We start from the raw sequence: 21,280 nt of genomic DNA on the forward strand, positions 1-21,280 counted from the left end.
CACATCGTGTGGTTTTTCATAACCGATTTTAGCAAGTTGCAACATCGGGGATTTAACCGTGCATCTCATTCCCTGTGGTCTGATCCAACCCCCTTAAATCCTTACAGCTTCCAACTAAACCCTGGCTTCATCAGTCTTCCTACAACCGCTGCGTTTTCAGCCGATCCTCCCACCTCCTGCTTCTTGCTGGTAGTTGATCATTGTTGAAATTGGCTTTGCACTGTGACTACAACAGCTCTCCACCTTAAAGAGACAAAATGGAGAGACAAAACAGTGTTTTGGAAATGCAGAGGTCTTCCAGAGCAAGGACAGGTTGGACAGGACCTTGAGCAACCTGGTCTAATGGAAGGTGTCCCTGCCTGTGGCAGGGGATTGGAACTGAATGCTCTTAGGGTCCTTTCCAGTCCAAACCATTCGGTAATTGTACAGATTTGGTGTATTTAAATATCCTATTAAATCATGTGCAGACTGGCATTCAAGTCGTGAGAGTGGTCTGATACAGCACCTCACTGGTTCGTCACGTTGAAAGGACCATTTGCGTTTCACTAATGTTTTTCTGTGGGCAAATACTTTACACAATTTAGTTCATTTGATAAGTCTGAATGAAAAAAAAATCACATTAAAATCACTGCATAAGCACCAGGTTAGTCTTTTAAAATAGCTGAAAACCTAGCTCCAAACCCAGAAATGTTTTAGAGAAGCTATTAAATTCTGTCTTGTAGTTTGTATCCACTTAAGATACATCTTTATGCAAACTGTACTTTAAAACCCATAGAGTCAAAATGTTGTATTGGGGGAGTGCCATATAGGATACTCTCATACTTGCAGAATATTCCTTCCCAAACTGCATGCATTGTAACTATTTGTTCTTCCAAGGGTGTGTGGGAAGGGATCCAACTGGATAAAGTGTACCCTCACTGCCATAATCTTATGTGCACAGAATATTTTTAATTCCCTTTTCTAAAAGCACTGCACTACATAACCTTTCAGAAGTATTCTGGTCAAACCCTGGAGTGCATAGTTTTGCTCAGTCAAATACTCCACTGGGGATCCTTGGGAAATAAGGGAAATGGGGAAGCACAAAGTGTGGCCTGGAGTTTTCAATGGACTTTGCGGCCTCCCATGCGCTGTTCTGGTCTGCAGTCAGTGTGCCAAGCTGATTTACTTGACTTCCCCCAACTAAAATGTGATTTTTAGAATTAACTAACTGCTCGGGTAGTTTATATGCATCAAAATGTGGTTTATTTTCCACTGCCTTGAAGGCTGTTTTATCATCCTTCAAGTTGGAAAGCCTCTTATCTAAGTGAAACAGCCTTAAATTGTTGGATGTAGTTCATTAAATTCTTGGATAACTAGAAGTCTCTTTGGCATTTAGCAAGTGATATTAAGAAGAGAAGTGATGATCCACCTTGTAAACGTGAGAAATTGAATTCTTTGCGAGCTGCCACAGTTTGGACAAGGCACATTTTAAAATAATAACTGTTAAACCTTCTCTGCCAATTTTTACCCTTTCTCAACTACTGTAAATCCAGGTTAACCTCTTTGAGGAGAGCTGTTAAGGATGTGAGTTAATGCAGAATTCCAGTTATGTCTTCATTTCAGTGCATTGGCTGGTATTGGTGCTTAGACAAGGGGTTTCAATGGTCACTAAGTCATGTGAGGTTGAATTGTTTCCGCTGTGGGCAAGAGCCATTGATGGCTATCAAGGATGCAGTTGTGTTTTTAACTGAAGAGGTGTTCACTGGGTATTGTCTGCTTTTTAAAGAGCAACAATTATTGTCCCTTTTGGTTCTCCTAGGAACCGTAAGGAAAAACTAATAGGAATGGAGAAGCTTGAAGAACAAAGTCGAGTGTTACTGCTGATGCTGCTTCTAAGTGTAGCTGTCTTCTCTGTATCTGCAGATGTACAGGCAGCGATGTGTATTCATGAGTGAATTTGGGTTCTATAACACGTCAATAATTCAGATGCACTAAGTCACTCACTGCACCAGTGTCTGCATCTGGATTTTTCTCCATGTGGACCTCATGCCATACAGTCAATTTTCTTTCAGGATCATTTCCCTCACTTTTTTTTCTTCCACTGATTTTCCACCATCCATATCTTGATATTCTCACATTGTTTGGCTGCTCACAAGTATGTAGTACTCAGTTCCATCAGGTCTCTCCAAGTTGATGTGCTAGATTCTTCGAGTCTGCTCCCAAATCCATCCAGCCACCCTTTTTGTGTCCTCTTCATTGATTATTCCTCAAAACCATGGAGTACAAAAGCAACTGCCTAAAATAATGTCCATGACATCCCTCGAAGAATTCCTTCTCTCTGCAACTGCTTGCCAAAGACACTATTGTTTGGATGTTCTTTTCCTAGCAATGACCAAACATGTTTCCTGTACTTTCACAGGTAGTAAAGTTAGGCTGTCATATAGCCACTCAGATCCAGTTTCTGCATTTATTCACTGTTTTCTCTCCTCAGCCAAAGAAACATATTTGTAGTTCTTACTCATACTCTCTGTAGATTTTACTTCTTTTTTCCCAGTAATCAAGTTGTCTTCTAAAACAGAAATATGTTTCTAGTCTTTTACTGCTAGATATTTCTATAAAGATTAAAATGTGCTTGCAGAATATCATCCCCTATGGAGTAAATTGAAGATGACCAACTTTTAGAAAGCAATCTGAAATAATTTATTTTGATTATGCACTACTTCCTCTCTCTTAACTTCACCATCCAAAGCAGTGGCATCTGCTACATGATTTTGCCATGTGGCTTTTTAGCTGAGTTTATGGTTGTAGTTCTGTTTTCAGAGTCAAGGCATCTTTCAGCTGATGAATGCTTCTATGCTTTTGTGGTACCCTGGGTCCAGTTTCCATTGAGCTGGGCAGTTACCATGAGCTGGGACGACTGTTGAGATCTGCAGAAAATAAGATCATCTGTGCTGGCTAAATTTGCACCCATTTACAAATGTCAAGAGCCTAAATGTATTTGTGCTACTGAATTGCTGTTACTGGTACATAACAAGATGAATTGAAGGTTTGTGGCAAGTGACAGTACCCGAGAGCTTGTCACTGGCAATCAGTAGTTAAATAGATGTGCTGTTAAGAGGTTATAAACTCGTGGTCTGATATTCTGGAGCTGAGTATCTGGTACAGTCCAGGAAGGAAAAAATCATGACTGTTGCAGCATTATCACTGAAATGGTTTATTTTTCTTTGCTGCAGTGCAAATGAGTTTCCTAGAATTAAATACTTAGAGGTAATGGGAATAGTGAGTGTTTGCAATAATTAAAATCAGGTAAATTGAAACCTTTAGCTGTAAGCATCCCACGCGTGACTTTGTAATTGGGAGAAAACTTGATAGCAAAATGCGGCTCACAAGCAGGTAAGATAGAACAAAACAATGTTGGTGTGGCCAAAGAGGATATCTTTTCTCTCCTTTTTTCTCCTGATGAGTATGTCTGAAATGTTGCAATAATAAACAGCCCGTTAGTCAGATGTTTTCAGTTACAGCTTTCTGTGTTTCATCTGTTATGCTTACTTGGGGTGGGTAGTTGGAGCTTTCAGCATTAGGGACCGTCTGGATGTACATGCTTCCACCAGCTAAAAAAAATGCATTAAAATGCAAGTGATCAACCGCCAGCCCTTATGGAGCACTCCAGAAAGCATAGCGGGCATTGATGCAATCCCTGTCATTCAGCTCCTTCCAGTCATCCTAGATTTTTACTAATGATGTATAAATTAATAGCTGATTGTACCTCAACCTCTGAAGGAACCCTATTAAAATAACTCTACGCAGCCGTTCAGAATAGGAAGAACAATGCGTATGAGATTTAGAGATAAGTGAAAATTCAGCTGCTATTCCAGCTATTCCTGCCCTAACATGCTGGGCAACCTGCTGTAGAAATCATTTCATTCTAAGACCTTTAATACTTTTATCAATAGTTTCATACAGACCAAAGAAAATGAGTTAATAGAAGTAACATGAAACGAGAGAAGTTTCTTTGCTTCTCTGTCTCTTCATTTCTTCCTTTAAAATGATATTGAAGAAAAACTCAGTGTATTTGGAGAAAGGAAAAGTAGTGAAAGGGAATGTGTGTGCTTAAAGGTCATTGTTAAATAATGAACCATCTGCAGCTAATAAAACCTGATAAAAATGTCCCTGAGTTAGAAAACATCTAGAGAAAGATGGTGCATGGTTGTAGCTTCGAGGTCTTTTCCCTTTTTTATAATTGCCATATAAATGAAGATTTACACTCTGAGCTCTGAAGTACTTTTGTGTTAATCACAACCAAGAGGACTGAAAAATACCACATTTGGTCTGATTTGACTCGGATGGTGTACGCTGTCACTTGGTTTTGGTTGGAACACGCAGTCTTGCAACCAATTTAAAACAGAAATACCATGAGCCTAAAAAAATAATCTGAGAAACATAGGCATGGAGGAGAACTAAATAAATATGCAGGCTGAATATTTGCTTAATGTTCTGTTGTAAGAGCATGAGAGATGCAGGGAAGCTGGATTTAGATCACTTGAACTGTGAGAGAGGTCAGAAGAAGAGGAATGAGGTGGCCCTGGTTTTGTCCCCGGGCTTTTCCTTAGCACGTACCATTCATTCTCTTTGTATTTTATATAAAATCCTGTTTTCACCAAATACGGCGTTGAAGGTGACATCATTTGGGTATATCCCCCCCTTTCCCCCAGAAGTCAGTCTGGCTTTGTACTTTAAGGAGAAATAGCATCTTCAGCAAAGCTGGTGTTGAGTAGTTGGTTTATAGCGTTGTCTCCAGCAAATTCTGGTAACAGCGGTGTCACTGCTGGTTCAGAAATTGTGGTGGTGTGGAAAATTGTAATAAAACCCCTGATTAATAGCATCTAATGTTTTTAAATATCCCCCGTCTTGCATCGTGGTGGTGCATTTTCAGACCTCAAAGTTAGAGATCTATTTGGATAGGGGTATTGACACAGTCATCTCCACTCCGAAGTTAAATAGTTAAATGTCATTTGTACAGGTATAGACCTGCTTACCTCCTGTTTCTCTATGAAAGAAAAGTATGTTTTATGCAGGCACATATTCTCTCTTCCTCAAAAGTTTTACATCATAGAAAAAGAAGTAGTTTTACAGTTCTTCATAACCCATTCCTGGTAAACTTGATGTATTGAAGTTCTTACTTCAAGCACGGAAATGGGTTAAGCTACTTTGGAAAAAGGAATTGTTGTTCACCCAATACTGTGTTTTACTGTAGGAATTCCACTGTGTTACCTGAGCAGATGGTCAGTTTAAAACCAATTTAGATTACTGAGAGTCATTTTTGAAGGACCATCCTTTTGTTTTGTACACACTCACATAGCTGCACCAAAGGGGTGTCTTGATGACTTGGGTGTTTAAACAAGATCCTGGCTCAATTTCTGTGCATAGGTAGCTATGGTGATATCATGCGAAATTGGAACCCATTCTGAACCCCTAGAAATGAGAAAAAATTCAAAGAAGAAGTATATGCAAATATTTTGGTCATACATAGATCCTGCTGCACTGTTGTGAAATATATGAAGATATATTTGTATCAAAACCATAGTGCAGTTTTTATCATTGTTGGACTAAAGGTGTTTCTGGCTTAATGATAATGAATTTGGTAAAAATGACTTGATATAAATGAACATATTTAAATATCAAACTTCCTGTGAATCCTGTGTAATAATAGAAGAGGGAGTTTGGAGAACACTGTTTTGAGTATCTTTGATGTAGTAATTGGAGTATATTCATTTCACATGACTGTCATTAAGGAAGACAGACAAAATCCTCTCATTGAGTTTGTAGGTGTGATTCCCATGTATGGACATTCTCTTTAATCAGTGAAAGGGATTGCTGAAAGATAAACTCGATAGTTTTGACTTTGGTCTCAACAAAGGAAGGAGAGAGAGAAGAAAGGTGCGTTTCTGTGAAGGATGAGCTGTCAATCCACTTGATGAGAAGTTCTTAGTCCTGTACTGTACTGTTGCTAGGTGATGTGTGCCAGGAGGGGTCTTTGAAATCCATATCAGGACTGCTAACAGTAAATTTAAGCCCATTAGTGAGAGCATTTTGTTTCTGAGGGTCAGGCTGGGGCACAGCAGCAGTTCAGAGCTGCTCAAGAGGCCATGCAGAGTGATGGTCCCTTGGCAAGGAGAAGTATGGGGTGGGGTTGTCTCACCTCCAGAAGTTAGACATCTGTAAATGGCTTGCACCTGCACCTTGTATCCTCACTAGGCAGAACACAGACCATCAGGTGGGTAATTTACTCCTCTCTGACACAGGTGAGGAAATAACTACCCAGAGAGGTGCTTCACTTACTGTTTGGCTGTAGGTGCAGATGGAAGGATTGGACAAGGTGAGACACTTAACCTCTAAAGACAAAGATAGGAAGCAACTCTTAAGTGTCATCATGGATGTAAGAAGTCTTGCAGGCCATAGCTGTGTGTTTTGCCTATCACATGCAGTGTAAAATCATTTCAATGGACTATTAGAAGGCAATTCCTACTCATACATGACCATCCGTGCTTGCACTGTGGAGTTTGGTTGGATCACTTCAGTGGAGCTGGGCTTGGGAAGTCTGCTGGAGTTCTTAGGGAGCCATAGGGGTAGGTGCTCTGGTTTTAACAGAAACTTCATGCTTCTTATTTATACTGCCCTGTAATACCAATTTACCTGGTGCTTAAAGGGTTAAGATCTGATGGAAATCTGGGTCAAGTATATTAAACACCCATGCTATATATATGTATGTATATACATTATTGTGGATAAACAATCTGTGATAAAGCATTCCTGAAGATAAGACGTTGTTCTATTCGAAGAAAATCTGTGGGAGTTTTGCCTTCGACAGAGTCACAATGAAAGCTCCTATTTTAGCAAGGTTCTTTGTTTAATTTAAGCACAAATCTGAGTGTTTCCTGGAAAACTCTTTGCATATGTAGCTATCTAATTATGCTTCTTTCCTCCCCATCTCACTTCTGGGATACATAAAGAGGTAGAAAAAGATAAATGCAGTTTTAAATGCTTGGAAATCTCATTCTGATGAGCATGAAACTAAGATGAAAGTCTGTTGCCATTTTTGTTTCAAATTGCTTCTGAAATATCAGGACACAAATATAACCATTTGGGATTATGGTAGAGTCTAGGGAATTCTGAAGTACCCCGATAGCTATGTAATATAGTTTAAAAAATGCATAACTCTGTGCAACCCTGCTTTAATGAAAGAAACATTGCCTTCAGGACATTTTAAAGTAAGGAGTGTGGCATTTATTTAGTACTAGAAAGAGAAACCATTTGGAATGTGCAGATCAGATTGACAGAAGTAGTGAAAATAGCTGATAAATGCTAAATTTATGCATAGGGTTTGGTGGTAGTTTGGTTTGTAGTGGTTTGGTTTGGGGGTTTTCTTCAGGCATCTACTTTTTGGAGGCTTTGAGAGCCCTTTCACGCCTATTGCTTCAGTAGGACTTGAGTATTAACTGGCATCATAAAGACAATGTTTTACTGCTCAGGATGGCTGAGAAAGTAGTTTTAGCTGATAGCTGTTAGAGGCAGGGAGTGTTTGATGTTTTGCATCCACAGGGGTGAATGTTGTATAAGTAACATATAGTACTCATGATGTGTAGACTATATGTGTAGTGTAGCCTATAATGACTCCTTTAGATTTTTTGTATAGTAAATTAATGTCTTCAAACACCAGAAATTCCTATACTTTAATTGCACGACTGTGTTAGGAACCCAGAAGTTCTGGCTGAATCTTTTGCTTATCACCCAGTTTGGCCATCACATTGCCTGTAACTATTAAGCCCCAAGGAAAATCTTTATCATTGGACAGATTCTTCTACTGTTTAATGTGGGATCAGACAGAGCTGCTCTCCAAGATGGTGCTGCAACTTTGAGTAACAAAAGATGACGCATTCCACCTGAGGTGAAACCTTGGGTGACCCCATGGAGTGTTTAAATTGCAGTTTGAGTTCTACTGCATAGAATCATAGAATAGTTAGGGTTGGAAAGGACCTTAAGATCATCCAGTTCCAACCCCCCTGCCATGGGCAGGGACACCTCACACTAAACCATGTCACCCAAGGTTCTGTCCAACCTGGCCTTGAACACTGCCAGGGATGGAGCATTCACAACCTCCCTGGGCAACCCATTCCAGTGCCTCACCACCCTAACAGGAAAGAATTTCCTCCTTATATCCAATCTAAACTTCCCCTGTTTAAGTTTGAACCCATTATCCCTTGTCCTATCACTACAGTCCCTAATGAAGAGTCCTTCCCCAGCATCCCTATAGGCCCCCTTCAGATACTGGAAGGCTGCTCTGAGGTCTCCACGCAGCCTTCTCTTCTCCAGGCTGAACAGCCCCAACTTCCTCAGCCTGTCTTCATACGGGAGGCATGGAAGCCTTTTAGATGCATATATACAGATATCTATATGGCAAAGTATTAAAACACCAGGAATTTTCTGCAGACAGATGGAGTGCTGCAAGGTTTCGCAAACAAGTTTAAAGAGCTGGAGATACTTATTAAAAGATGTTGCAGCATTTACTGTAATGCAATAGGATTTCAGTGGTAAGAGGTGCATTTTAATAACACCAGCCACAGCTGAAAGCAGTCTTTGTGGAGCTTGTCATTAATGTGGCTGAGCAGCCTCTTGAAGTTTATGTTATTTTTATGATTTCCAGTGAAAGGAAAACGCAGCAGGAGAAAGTTTTGGAAGGCTGATTGAAATCTGGTTTTATCCATCTGTCTCCAGGATCCTGGTTTCTAACAAAACATCCTTATTTGTTCATGAAAGGTGTAGGACTGCCATAACCTTTTGTTACATTTCTCATGTTTATGGATAATTTTCTTCTCTTTTCTGGTTTTGTTTTGAATTGATTTAAGATGTGTTTTTTCTGTAATAGATTTGTCGAGACAGCAGGGCCAAATAGGGAAGGTTTTTAACCAAGTGAGCAGATAGTCCCCTGGCCAACTCTTGCCTCAATTTGACATAGTTAATCTGGTTTATACTGAATTCTAAAGCTGTTTGTGCTGCCAACAGCATCCTTGCCACCTTCTCTGTATTTCTCTGCTCACAGTTTACATCTCCTTCAGGAATGTGTCAGCCCTCTAACAGCAGAAGTGTTCCATCAGGAAAACTGGCTTTCCTGGCCTGGTTTCAAGGCAGGTCTTCAGGCATCTCAGGTCTTTGAGCAGAAGCTCCTGCTAGACTTTATTGGAAGGGAGAAAGCAAGCTGACATCTAGACATTGTGAGTAAAGGAGGTGAAAGGATGCTCCTTTGTCAGAAAACATAAAAGCAGACTTAAATCATTGTGCTACAGAGAGAACTTTGATGAGCTACATGGGCACTGATGATCCCATGGGCGTGTTCCTTAACATGATAGAGCTTCAATAGCTCAGGTGTTCAAAAAAGGACTATAATCAATAGTAAATAGATCTAATTCTTCTGAATGTCTCTCAAGAAGCTCAATTTGTTCATAATACGGCCCCAGTCTAGCAAAGAGCTTATGCCAAAAACCTATCTGTCCACTTGTGAGCCAGCATATCGAATGCAGCTCCAAACAGCAGCAGACTTTCAGTCTCGTTGCTCAAAATGGAATTATCAAAATCAAAATAATCCGATTTACATAGAAGAAGCTAAATATAGTCTTGTTGCTTGGGTTTTTTCCATGTCCTTTTCCTATCATCTCCACAGGAAAACTTGCTGACATTTTAAAAAGGGCTTTAATTCATAGAGCTTTAATAGTCTTCAAGGTTTTGATAAAGGATATTTTGCTCATCCTCTTAATAGTGTTTGCAGCTAAGTGTGGTAATAAGGGAGCAGAGCTGTTCATGAGGAATGTGAAGAGCTGACAGTGTGCTTTGGTATCTAAATTTGAGTACTTCAGATCTGAGGACCAAGTAATATGACCTAGATCATCAGCTAAGGGCTAAGTTGTCACTGACAAATGGAAATGCATCCGTCACCCTTAAAGGGCAGAAACACCCATGGCAGGGGTCAAAAAGGATGTGAATCCTGTTAACATCAAAATTACTCTCTTTCACTGAGCTTGTAATAAAAGTATCTATTTTAAGTCTGTGGAGCACATGGCAGATTACATTGAGGTAGCTCAGGATATGTTTATGTCTTTTATTAATGAGTGCTGGGTCACAGCCAGAGAATGCATTGCTGTAAGGGACTGTGTGCTTCAAACTTTGTTAGGTAAGTCTTAGAGAAGAGAAGAATTCAGTATTTTACTCATCCAAACCCAGCTACCCAAAGAGGATGATCTAATTCCTTGCTTTTAAAACACGGAGACAAATCCTGTGATTTGGAAAAGCAAATTCATACTCACATTGCCTGATTGGCCACTTACTCTGTACTTCTAACAGCCTTCCTGAGCCAGTCCCAGGTAACTTTTCTTTTGATGAATTCCCTTTGGAAGAGGCATCCCATTTCAGATATGTTTCTTTTCTGTTCTGTGATGCATGGCTAATGCGTATCTTAGACTAACTAAAGTGCGATCCGTCATAGAGACATTCTGTAGCTGACTATAAATACAAAAGCAGAAGGTTTCTCTTCTTTCTTCTTTTGTTGATATTGAATGCAGTTCATCACTGAGTGAGCAAGAGGTTCAGCTAGGGAAAGGAAGAAAGGAATGACAATTATATGGAAGAATGAAACCAGATAGACAATCCTGTTCCGTTTGAGTTCAGAAAGAATGATGCTCTTCCCAGACAGGCCCTTGAGCAGAAGCATTTATCAGTCTGATTTTTGGGTTTGAAACGGTAGACAGTAAAAATCAGATGAGTTATCATCTCCCAGAGAAATGAAACAAAGCTTTGTAACATTCAGCCTATAAATAGAAGAGAAAGTAACCCATCTAGTAATACACATCACTAACTTAGCGTCTTCAGGGCATTTCTCTAGCTTTTCTCCTAGGTGTAAGTTATACTTTGTCTTTCTCATTCAAATCCTCATCTCGGGAGCACAGCTACTATTTTTACATCTCTCCTCTGGTTTTCTCTTATGTGAAAGCCTGTCATTAACTTGTTTACCAGTGAAATTGTCTTTGTCTCAGCACACAATCATATTCGTTCTTTACAGAGCTCCCAAATAGGATTATTCTGTTTTCCTGCAGTGCTTGCCATCCCACCCAGTATTTAATGAGGCTCAGCATCATGCAATAGACAGCCTTGTACTTTCTTTCCAGTTAATACATCATATTTCAAAATGCTTTCCTAAACCTTGTCATGTATTTGTTGAACATATTGATAATGCCGTTGCCTACAAGCAGATATGATACCAATCAGGAGATGCCCTTTAGACTGATGTCTTCTTCATACAGGATTTCCTGCAGGATCTATGAAAAAAGAGCTCTTTTTATCATCTTATGCTTATCATTATAACAAACTGAATTTGAAGCAGTCAGTGGAGATTTAGATTGTTATTGAAAAGTTATTAAATATTAAGAAGTATCATAAACACTAAACATATGCAGACAGTGGGGAAGGAGGTTGAAGTGAGAGTGAAATGTGAACTGCAGGATATGTTTGTGTCAGTTTGGAAACCATTTGATCTCTACACAGAATTCATCATCCCACAGTGGTGCTATTTGCTGGCCATTTCTCAGTATTTGTAGCAGAATGACAAATCTTGCCTTTCAGGAAACCTGAGCTTTCAAACTAAAGGATTGAAGTCAGTCATGCAGGGCTCCTTTTCATCTGTCTTTTGCCTTTATAAGCTTCATGTTGAGGCCAAGCACCAAGCAGTCTTCTTGATCTGAGAAACACTGAGTGCATTTCTTGGAAGTGCTGCAGCCTAATAGCAACCAGTAGAGTCACAAAATAACCTGAAATTTGCCTCGCATGCTACCAATGAAGCTGAGGTTCAGGCTATTATTAGCTGATAAAAATCATTGAACATATCTTTCCTTCACAGAAATGCTGTGTAGTCATTGCTATATTAAGGATCGGAACAGGCTGCCCAGGGAAGTGGTTGAGTCACCATCCCTGGAGGTATTTAAAAGACGTGTAGACGTGGCACTTGGTGACATGGTTTGGTGGTGGACTTGGCAGTGCTGGGGGAGTGGTTGGACTCAATGATCTTAGAAGTCTTTTCCAACCTGAACGATTCTGTCATTCTATATTGAATATAGACCTGAAAAAAAAAAAGCTAAAGATTAAATATAAATGGAATATCTGTATTTAAATAATACATGACTGTTTGAACATGAAGATGAAAGGGGAGGGCATCACCAAAATTCCGTTATTCATTTCATAGTGTTAATTCCAACCAGTCTTCTTAATTCCTCAGGAAAACCTGAGTTCTCATGTTAAGGTTTATCTAAAATCCATTAAAACCATAGAGAATCTCTCTGCCAAGGCCAGTAGCCTTCGGACAGATTGTGTTATTTTGACAAGCAAAACAGTTTATGTGTGCTTAAATTCTGAGGCAAAAATAACTGCAAATAGGAATGTGCAGCCATCAACTGGACAGCTTTTAGCCTGTACTGTTGCAATACAGAGCTCAAAGGCTTTGAAGGATTTACAGTACTGATTTTTCTCTTTATTCTGTGTTAATAACTTTAAATAGTTGAATGCATATTACTTGCAAAAATAATCACCTCTTTCAGTATAAGTACTTGCAAAAGATTGTTAACTCTTTTGCATTGTGTTTACTTGCAGGATCCCAAACTGCGCGAGCTGTTGGATGCTGGGAATGCAGGAGGTCGCCTGGAGAATCGAATGATAACTGTTGTCTATGGCCCAGACCTGGTCAATATCTCGTACTTGAACTTGGTGGCATTCCAGGAGGATATAGCAAAGGTAATATGACATTCATCTGTGTCATATAAAATTAATGTTTATGAAGGGGAGACCTCATAGCTGCCTTCCAGTGTCTGAAGGGGGGCTATAGGGATGCTGGGGTTGGACTCTTCATTAGGGACTGTAGTGACAGGACAAGGGGTAATGGGTTAAAACTTAAACAGGGGAAGTTTAGATTGGATATAAGGAAGAAATTCTTTCCTGTTAGGGTGGTGAGGCACTGGAATGGATTGCCCAGGGAGGTTGTGAACGCTCCATCCCTGGTGGTGTTCAAGGCCAGGTTGGACAGAACCTTGGGTGACATGGTTTAGTGTGAGGTGTCCCTGCCCATTGCAGGGGGTTGGAACTGGATGATCTTAAGGTCCTTTCCAACCCTAACTATTCTATGATTCTGTGTTAGTTTGAAATATGGATAAATGAGATAACAGGAGATTGCTATGAAATGAACCTCACTTCTGTTACAGAGCTGTGCTGCTCAGCACCCAAGAGGAAACATGCAGTCATTCTTTTTCAAGGAGTTTATTTAGCAAAGTTTGTGCTCCTCGTATTTGTGCTCATCTTCAGAACTTTGCTGTAAATCCCAGACACACACTGGGAAAATAATGGTACACATGAATTTTTACTCAGCTGTGAGATGTATGCTGTGACTTTCCAAACACATCTTAGGATTTTTCAGTAGTTACCACCCTTTTACGCTTGTTCTTAGTGTGTGTGAATTATAGATCAGCTGTGAGAGCCAAGTTTGGAACCAGCTGACTTTTTAAGGTTGGCCTATATCAAAGCAGTGGGAATCTACAGTCTACATTGTACACTCAAGTAGTCAGCAATCACACACCTTAACACACACATAAATATTCCTGTTCATATTCAAAGGTCAGTTTTGAGCATTGAATTTTGCCTACTGATAGCCCTTGATAAGAATTGCACAGTCAATGTCATTACCTTAGCAAAGTAGTTTTTCCATGCAGGTGTACAGTCCCTTCCTTTCTGTCCAGCATACCACATAGTTGTTTGTGCCAAGCAAGTTCCATTTGATGTTAGTACATCTTTTGGTTTTGATTTGTTTGGGTTTTTTTTCCTTCTTCTTCCAATTTCTATGCAACTCAGTTGTGGTTATTGAAGTGGGAGCTCTTTGCTTTATCTCTTCCAATTGACATTCAAACGCTACCCCTCTTTCCATTTCCGTTCATACAGGTAGACTCTGGTGACAGCCTCCAGATAACCACCCACAGAACACACTTCAACATGGTTTGCATCCTCAAGTGCACTAGATTGCACTAAAATGATAGTTTCTCTGTAGGCTGCAGTTATTTAACAGTAGTACTAAGTTATTTTGTCACCTCACAGGCAACAAGGTTGGTCAGACCAGGTGAAAAATGGTCATAGGATGAAAGTCTAGAGCAAGGAAGAGATATTTTTGCTTGCCAGGTTTCTGTCTTCGCTAATCTTCATTAGCCAACTGGTCAGCTTGGCAAAAACACAAATTCCACCATCTCACTGGTATGAAAGAACAGAAACAAACTGCGTTTGTGGTGGTTTGTGGACTGCTGAGCGGGAAGTGCTGTCTTCAGACTTGAAAACACACAGCTATACTCCACAGGGTGGTTAAGAAATCTTAACACTGCAAAAGCAATCGAACCGACACTTCAGGGAGGAAAAAACCCAGCTATCTAAGCCTATGATGGAAAATGCAAAGTTATGCTAAAGCTTCACCAGCAACAACTGGTTACCCTTACTATGGGCAAATCACCCAAATCAGAAGCCTATGTCCTTTTGTGCTTTCCTGTCTAGCCCACAGTCAGTGAGCTATAATCATTTAGCCAAAAGAGTGCAGAAATTGGTATTTTAGGGCTATTTTGTGTTTGATAATGGAACCTTAAAATACAGTAGATAAAATCATGTTTTAGAAAAGCTTGGCTGCTTTAAATCCTGAGTAACTCCTACAATCTGAGTAACTAAGAACCTAAATCTTCCTTGTTATTTGTATATGCGGTAGACCAAAGAAATTACTATTTTGTCAGCCAAGCACTGTGGCCTGAGGATGGGATTTTCAAAGCACTGCAGATTAGCTGTGCTTGCTTTGAGATCACATTAAGTATCCTGATTGTTTCAGTGAAAACTCAGTTTTGATCACTATTGAATGCATCAAAAAAGTCTTCCTTTTTTAACGTTTTCCAGCTTTATTTGAGCCAGACCACAGAATCTTGTCCTCATCTCCAGGACCCATGTAATGAGTCAGAGCAGTTGTAATAAATAAGCACATGAGGCACAAATCATCTCTTCAGGGAGCTCGGAGAAGACCTGTAAATACATAATGTTTTCAACATCACACATGCAAATTTTGACCCTTCCTGTCGCTGACGTTCCAGGGAAAAACTCCCCCACCTTTCCTTTTTCAGTGCATGAATATTATTTGGATTAACCCTTCATTTCCGATACCTTATCTTTGAAGTTGTGTAACAAATATCAATCCATCCTTTCTTGGAGCAGAAAGGCAAAGAAAACTCCAGTGGTCCTAGTGAGGCAGCTAAAATTACTCAATTATGGGGTTTTCCTCCTTTGCAAGAGGCTTCCTATGCTGCTACAAACTCTGTTCATGACATCCACTGGCCAAGTTGTGGGGAAAGTATGAAAATACAAACGTGGGCTGTTCAACTTGCTTTAAATAAACCAAATACAGAGCTAGAACTGACAACACAGGCACCTTGTATTGTTCTATGTGCATTCCTCCAGGAGAAAGTAGCTAAAGTGCATTAGTGATGAGCTGAAGGGCACTGTGCAGCTGGTTTGCTCAAAGAATGCAGCTTGAAATTCATTAGGTAATGGTCTAAAAGTGGATTGCTGTGTGGAGACCTCATAGCAGCCTTCCAGTATCTGAAGATCTGAAGGGGGCCTATAGGGATGCTGGGGAGGGACTCTTCATTAGGGACTGTAGTGACAGGACAAGGGGTAATGGGTTCAAACTTAAACAGGGGAAGTTTAGATTGGATATAAGGAGGAAATTCTTTCCTGTTAGGGTGGTGAGGCACTGGAATGGGTTGCCCAGGGAAGTTGTGAATGCTCCATCCCTGGTAGTGTTCAAGGCCAGGTTGGACGAAGCCTTGGGTGAGATGGTTTAGTGTGAGGTGCCCCTGCCCATGGCAGGGGGGTTGGAACTGGATGACCTAAAGGTCCTTTCCAACCCTACCTATTCTATGATTCTATGTCTTGATGATGGAGAGAAGTAGCACTGATACAGTGCTTGCTTATTTTCAGACAGGTGTGCCTGTGCCTGTCCATACACATAGTGCTGCAGCAACCAGGATAAAGGAAGAAGTTTATTGTCAAACCCTATTCTGAGCAGATGCTCTTTTTCTGCCTTTGTTATCAACATGAAGTCATCCAACCTGTGAACATCTGTGTGTGCTCTACAGGATTTTATTGCCTTCCCGAATCCATGAACTTCAAAAGCGAATGTTTCATCTTTCCCTTCTCTTTTCTCTCACTCTGTTTTGTGCCTCTCATGCCAGTTCTGCTCTCATCGCCCTAGTCCATCCTGGCCACACTGGCCCTTATCTAGAGGCCAAGGAAATCTGTTTCTCCTTGGTTTGATGAGCTTTGGATAAGATCCATCAGTAAGAGCTGACAAATTCCTCTATAAATTAAATGATATCATCAAAGGTGATTCAAAACTTGGGCTATGCTTTGCTTTCCAGCATACCTCTTTATTTGTCCAACTTCCCTGGTAAGAGCTTGATCAGTGTAATAAAATGATACAGCAAACTGTATAAATTCACATCTATTTGATGCATTTTTAACTAAAATTCATGAGGATGCCAGAAGTGTGGAATTTGAGCAGCTTGCTTTGTTAACCTCCCACCAAAAACACATGTGCAAGAAGCACTGCCTTCACACGTAGTGTGATTTGAAGGAAGTGTTTTCAAGAATGTGTGCTGTCTTTTCTCATGAAAAAGGTCTCATTTCTTCTGTTATGTCTTATCATAGATATCCTGATGCATGTAATAGAGGAATTACTTCACTGAGCAGCAGATTTCCAAATGAACTGCTGCTTATACGCTACCTGCCAAAGCACAGAACAGTTAAATAATCTGTTAGTAAAGTTCACAGGAATGATATGAATTAGTGTAACAGGACGTAGCCGAGAGGAGATTGAGTTCAGAGAGTTCTTATCATGATGGATGGGACTTGGTTGGAGTTGAATTCTGCTACCAAACCGGATCAGAGCCTTCCAGTCTGCAGTTTGTTGGCACTAGTACGGTCATATTTCAAAATACCCAGATTTACGTTTTCCTATTGTGTTGCTCCTGTACAGGAGTCTGTACAGGAGTCTGTACAGGAGTCTGCAGCCTCTGAATCACTATAGTGATTCGAAGGCTGTTAGAACCTTTCCACAGCAGGCTGTTTTCTTTCTGCACATAACAGTTTTCTACCCTGCGGAGCGCTCTCACTGAGAGCTGCCTTCTGGAATTGCTGCTGCTGGTAAAGATGGCTGCAGGGTACGTTGTGCTTGGGGTTAGAGTGTGGGCTTTGCTCTGTATCATGCAGCAAACCCAAGGAAACGGAGCCATTTGGTAGCTGAAGCAGCAAGACGCATCTTGGCTCACAGCTTGATGCAAGCCCATCAAAGTCAGTCCAGCGCATCTCCTTTATTTCTTCAGGTCTGTGCTCAGGGCTGTTGTTCCCCCTCCTGCTGTGGGTTCAGACCACTGACTGGAAAGATGATATGATCCTTGGCTTATTTTCTGACCTTGATTTTTTGGCTGCGGCTCTGGGGTGGCTGGAATTAAGGCCCTAAAATGGGAGAGGCAGCAAGCAAGTATTGCTGACTTGGCGCCTGCATTGTCAGAAATGGCTCAGCCTGTAGGTAGCCCTTAGAATATTTGGCAAGAGCGTTTGATGGCTTTGAAGAGCCAGGAAAAGCTAGCAAAGGAACATGGCAAGACTGTTTATACAAATAGTGCTTGTGACAGGCACATAATAATCGAGTTCCTCTTGCATTCCTGTCAACAAGCACTCGGACAAAGAGAAGGAAGAGCCAGGGTGTGGGATACTCCTGAGGTGCCCCAATTCCATGTTCTACAAAATACTTCAGTTTAAACCCAGCAGAAGCAGTAAGATCAAACCAAATCGTATCAAGATCAGTTAAAAGCCAACATATTTTCAATGTCTCAATCATCATTTATATTGCCAATAATCTCTGCAGCCGTTAGTGTCACAGGGAGAAGTTTTAACCGCTATTATTAGTGCTGAAACAAAGCAGTGTTTACAAGATGAGCCTATTCCGAGCCTGGAAAAATGAGTTGCCAAGAAGAAAAACAGATGCTGCCCTTAATACACTTTCTGTTCCAGGAGTCACAGCAAAGCAGTTGTGTTACTAATGAACCCGACTCCTCTTCTTTCTCACACCCCTGGCTTTTCACATTAGACCTGAGAAGGAAAAACAATTTAAGCCGCAAAATGGAAGTGGTCACGAGAGGTGGAGGGAAGGGCCAGCTCAGCACAGTGGTTTGCCTCCAGAACAATGAGGCTGGGGCTGAGGGAGGAAGGTTTCTCTGCCAGAAATAGCAGTCAGGAGGAGATGTGTTATCACAGCTGCTCAGGGGTGAGGTTGTAAATGGTGTGGACTTGAGGATCTGATAGCTGGAGGCTATCAGAGACCCATGTAACAGGAGGTGCATAGGTGGGCTTATCTCCTCCTTGTTGGGAGTGGCTGCATGACACCAGTTTCAGGATCAAGATCTGGTAACCTTAAGGAGAAAACCTTAGCATGTTAAAAAATAGAAAACATTGTAACTTGTGAACCTGTCTCAAAGCAATCACCTACTCAGGTAGAATCCTGGGGCTTTTTAGGGAAAACAAGCTCATAAGCTCCAAAGTGATGTAGCAACATGTGTTTCATTAGAAGTCAGTGATGCTTTCCATCATGATCAGTTCCTGTCAGAATGAAATAATCCGGTTTTTGTATCTCGAAAGGAAGAGCTAGGGAGAATGAATTACTCCCAAAGAGAGCCTGTGTGGCAATTGGGATTGTGGATCTGGATTGGAAAGAAAGGAAACTCAATTTTGGTTTCAAAGGGCACCTAGAAAACTTCATCAGGTTATAAAAAGTAAACCTCACATTCTTTGCAAATGCAAAAGGCAATGTTTATTTTCATGCCATTCTCTTGAAGGAGTGAAAGAAAGCCAGTGCTAAACTGCAGTTGTGATTTGAAAGGATTGCAATTAAAGACTATAAATAAGCACAAAGCCAGCAAGGAGAAAAGTGCCCTGAAGTTGTGAATGAAAAGCTGCAGGAGCGACCTGCAAGGGAGGAGAGCGACAGGGCAGGCAGTGAGAGTCTAAACTTGGATCAGCCTTGCTGGGAACCCAGGAAGGTCTGAGACTTAAGGGAAAGACTTCAGCAGCGTGAATAGAAGTGAGAAAAATAAGAGAGGAAAAGTAAGGGAGAGCCAAGGAAGCCTCCATCAGCAGCTGGAGGACATTTCTTCCCTATGTCAGTGTAGCAAGAGGGAAACAATTTAGAGAGGGATAGGACCACATGTAAGGGTGTGCAGTAGGGAGCAAAACAGCTTTTCTATTTGAAGTTGCATCTTCTTCCTTGCATATCAGAGTAATTTAGATTTATTCCTATATATTTCTGCTGTGTTGGGGGGGGTTAAGCATGTTACTTATGTTGGCTGTAAGAGCTAAGGTAAAGCCAGTACTTACAGTTCTTAATTTGGTATCCACCATAAATATCAGGTGTGACATTTGTTGTCTGAATCACTTCATGACCTGTAGAGAGTGTGGTGTAGAGGCTCTTACAATGCACTCCTACAGGAGGGGATACTGACACAAGAGACCTGCTATGGTATGGTCTGTATCCCACCCTGTCAGTTCTGTTTGTCTTTGGAGGGATTTAAGCCCATTTCAGCTTCTTTTTATAAGAATGGTGGTAAAGAGGCTCTTTTTTTAACCCTCAGCCTGTCAGCCAGAGCAGTGTCCAACACACAAGAACATGTATTTTTCTGGGACATTTATTTCACATCCTCCAGGAGCTGGAATGAGTTTTGCATGGGGCATTTATCCATATGATTTATTTCTTTTTCAGTTCAGCGGAATAAGATACCTTTAAAAATACAATTTCTATCAGTCTTTATTTCCTCGCAGCACGAGCAGATCAGGACTCACAGATGAGGAGGGAAGCTGTGATTGGAAAAGATCAAGTTCGGGCTTTAATTAGGCCCTTTTTACTAACAATATCATGGTCAGAGCTGTTTTGCCTTGTGTAAGTAAACATCGAAACTAAGCCTTATTTAATGGCGTTTTCTCTTTGTAGGAATGGTCTGATGAAGTGTTCAGTTTGGCAACAAATCTGTTGGCACAGAACATGTCAAGGGATGCGTTTCTGGAAAAAGCGTAAGTCGCAATGGATTGAATGCTGTGGGTGTTGCTCTTTGCGTCATTTTCCTCTTTGCTTCTCAGTCACATTGTCATCTATTGTTTCTGCTTTGATGGGGTGTCACTTTGGTAAACACAGGCTCGTCCTGTCTTACGGTTTTAAGAAGGCTGTTATTGAAACATCACTTAAACAAAACCCCTGTTTGGGTTCTTCTTGCAAGCTACTAAGTCATAGCAAACGGAAACAGGAGTAAATGCCACGTTCCCCATCTATACCAAAGGAATAACTTGTAATCTGAAGCTCTCCATTTAAAATAAAAGAATAGTCTGGACTGACTTGCTTCAGGTTTATTTTCCCTTCTGTTCTGTTATTGATCAAAAAATGAGAAGTACAAGTCCATTTTCCTCTCTGTATTTCACGTGATTCAGAGAGAATCTAAAGCCATTCATCTGGATGCCTTTGCCCAGGGCACAGATTCCGAGTAGAAAAGCTGTTTATGAGAATGTTTGGGGTATAAAAACCCACCTCTGAAAGGAAAGAGAACTAAACCTGAGATTAGCAATTCTCAAGTGTATGATAAGCACATGCTGATGGAGTTTTACATAAGTGATAGCACTGAGAATGATATGGCAAAGCCTAGAAGATAGTGATGGCGATCAGCTGGGGTACTTGCTTGCCTTACTGGGAGGAAGGAGGTGAGGGAGTGTGTTTATTCCTCAGTGTCTGAGGTACAGCTGAAGTCAACAGAATTTCTTGTAGAATCTTTGAAGGCTGGACATTGCAGGAACTACAGCTTTGAATCTGGTACGGTGTGTTGGGACAGCAGTGATGTATTAGGCAAACCAACTCCCAAATGGATGGGAAGATTTAACAGTTCCTATTGGCTCCCCATGTTGACAGTGGAGAAAGCACTGTGTTAACCAGGTGTCAGAGGAAGAGCAGAGACAACTTCCTGTTACTACTATTTCCATGTCCTTAAACACCTGGCTAGCCATCAGACTATGCTGCAGATCTGTAATGGGGAGGATTATGGCTATACCTAATGGTGTTTTCATACCAGGTTCAAAGGAGGAACATGTTATCACACAGTGT

The 21,280-nt window shown here is 40.8% G+C and overlaps 1 protein-coding gene across 4 annotated transcripts in view; it reads left to right on the top strand.

Annotated features, from left to right (window-relative positions):
* Positions 1 to 21,280, top strand: part of PLCB1 (phospholipase C beta 1) — a 402,625-nt gene that overhangs the window by 231,217 nt on the left and 150,128 nt on the right. For 3 of the 4 annotated variants that reach the window (XM_062610308.1, XM_062610302.1, XM_062610314.1), the window contains exons 4-5: positions 12,667 to 12,807; positions 20,126 to 20,205. In XM_062610308.1, the coding sequence (XP_062466292.1) occupies positions 12,667 to 12,807; positions 20,126 to 20,205 (221 nt within the window). Of the gene's footprint in view, positions 1 to 6,356; positions 6,606 to 12,666; positions 12,808 to 20,125; positions 20,206 to 21,280 lie in introns of those variants that run through there. The other variant, XM_062610320.1, reaches the window with a different exon arrangement.

The sequence above is a fragment of the Pezoporus occidentalis genome, unplaced genomic scaffold, assembly GCF_034315485.1.
Source record: "Pezoporus occidentalis ecotype Australia unplaced genomic scaffold, CSIRO_AGI_Poc_V1 ctg10, whole genome shotgun sequence".
In the NCBI taxonomy this organism is placed as follows: Eukaryota; Metazoa; Chordata; class Aves; order Psittaciformes; family Psittacidae; genus Pezoporus; species Pezoporus occidentalis.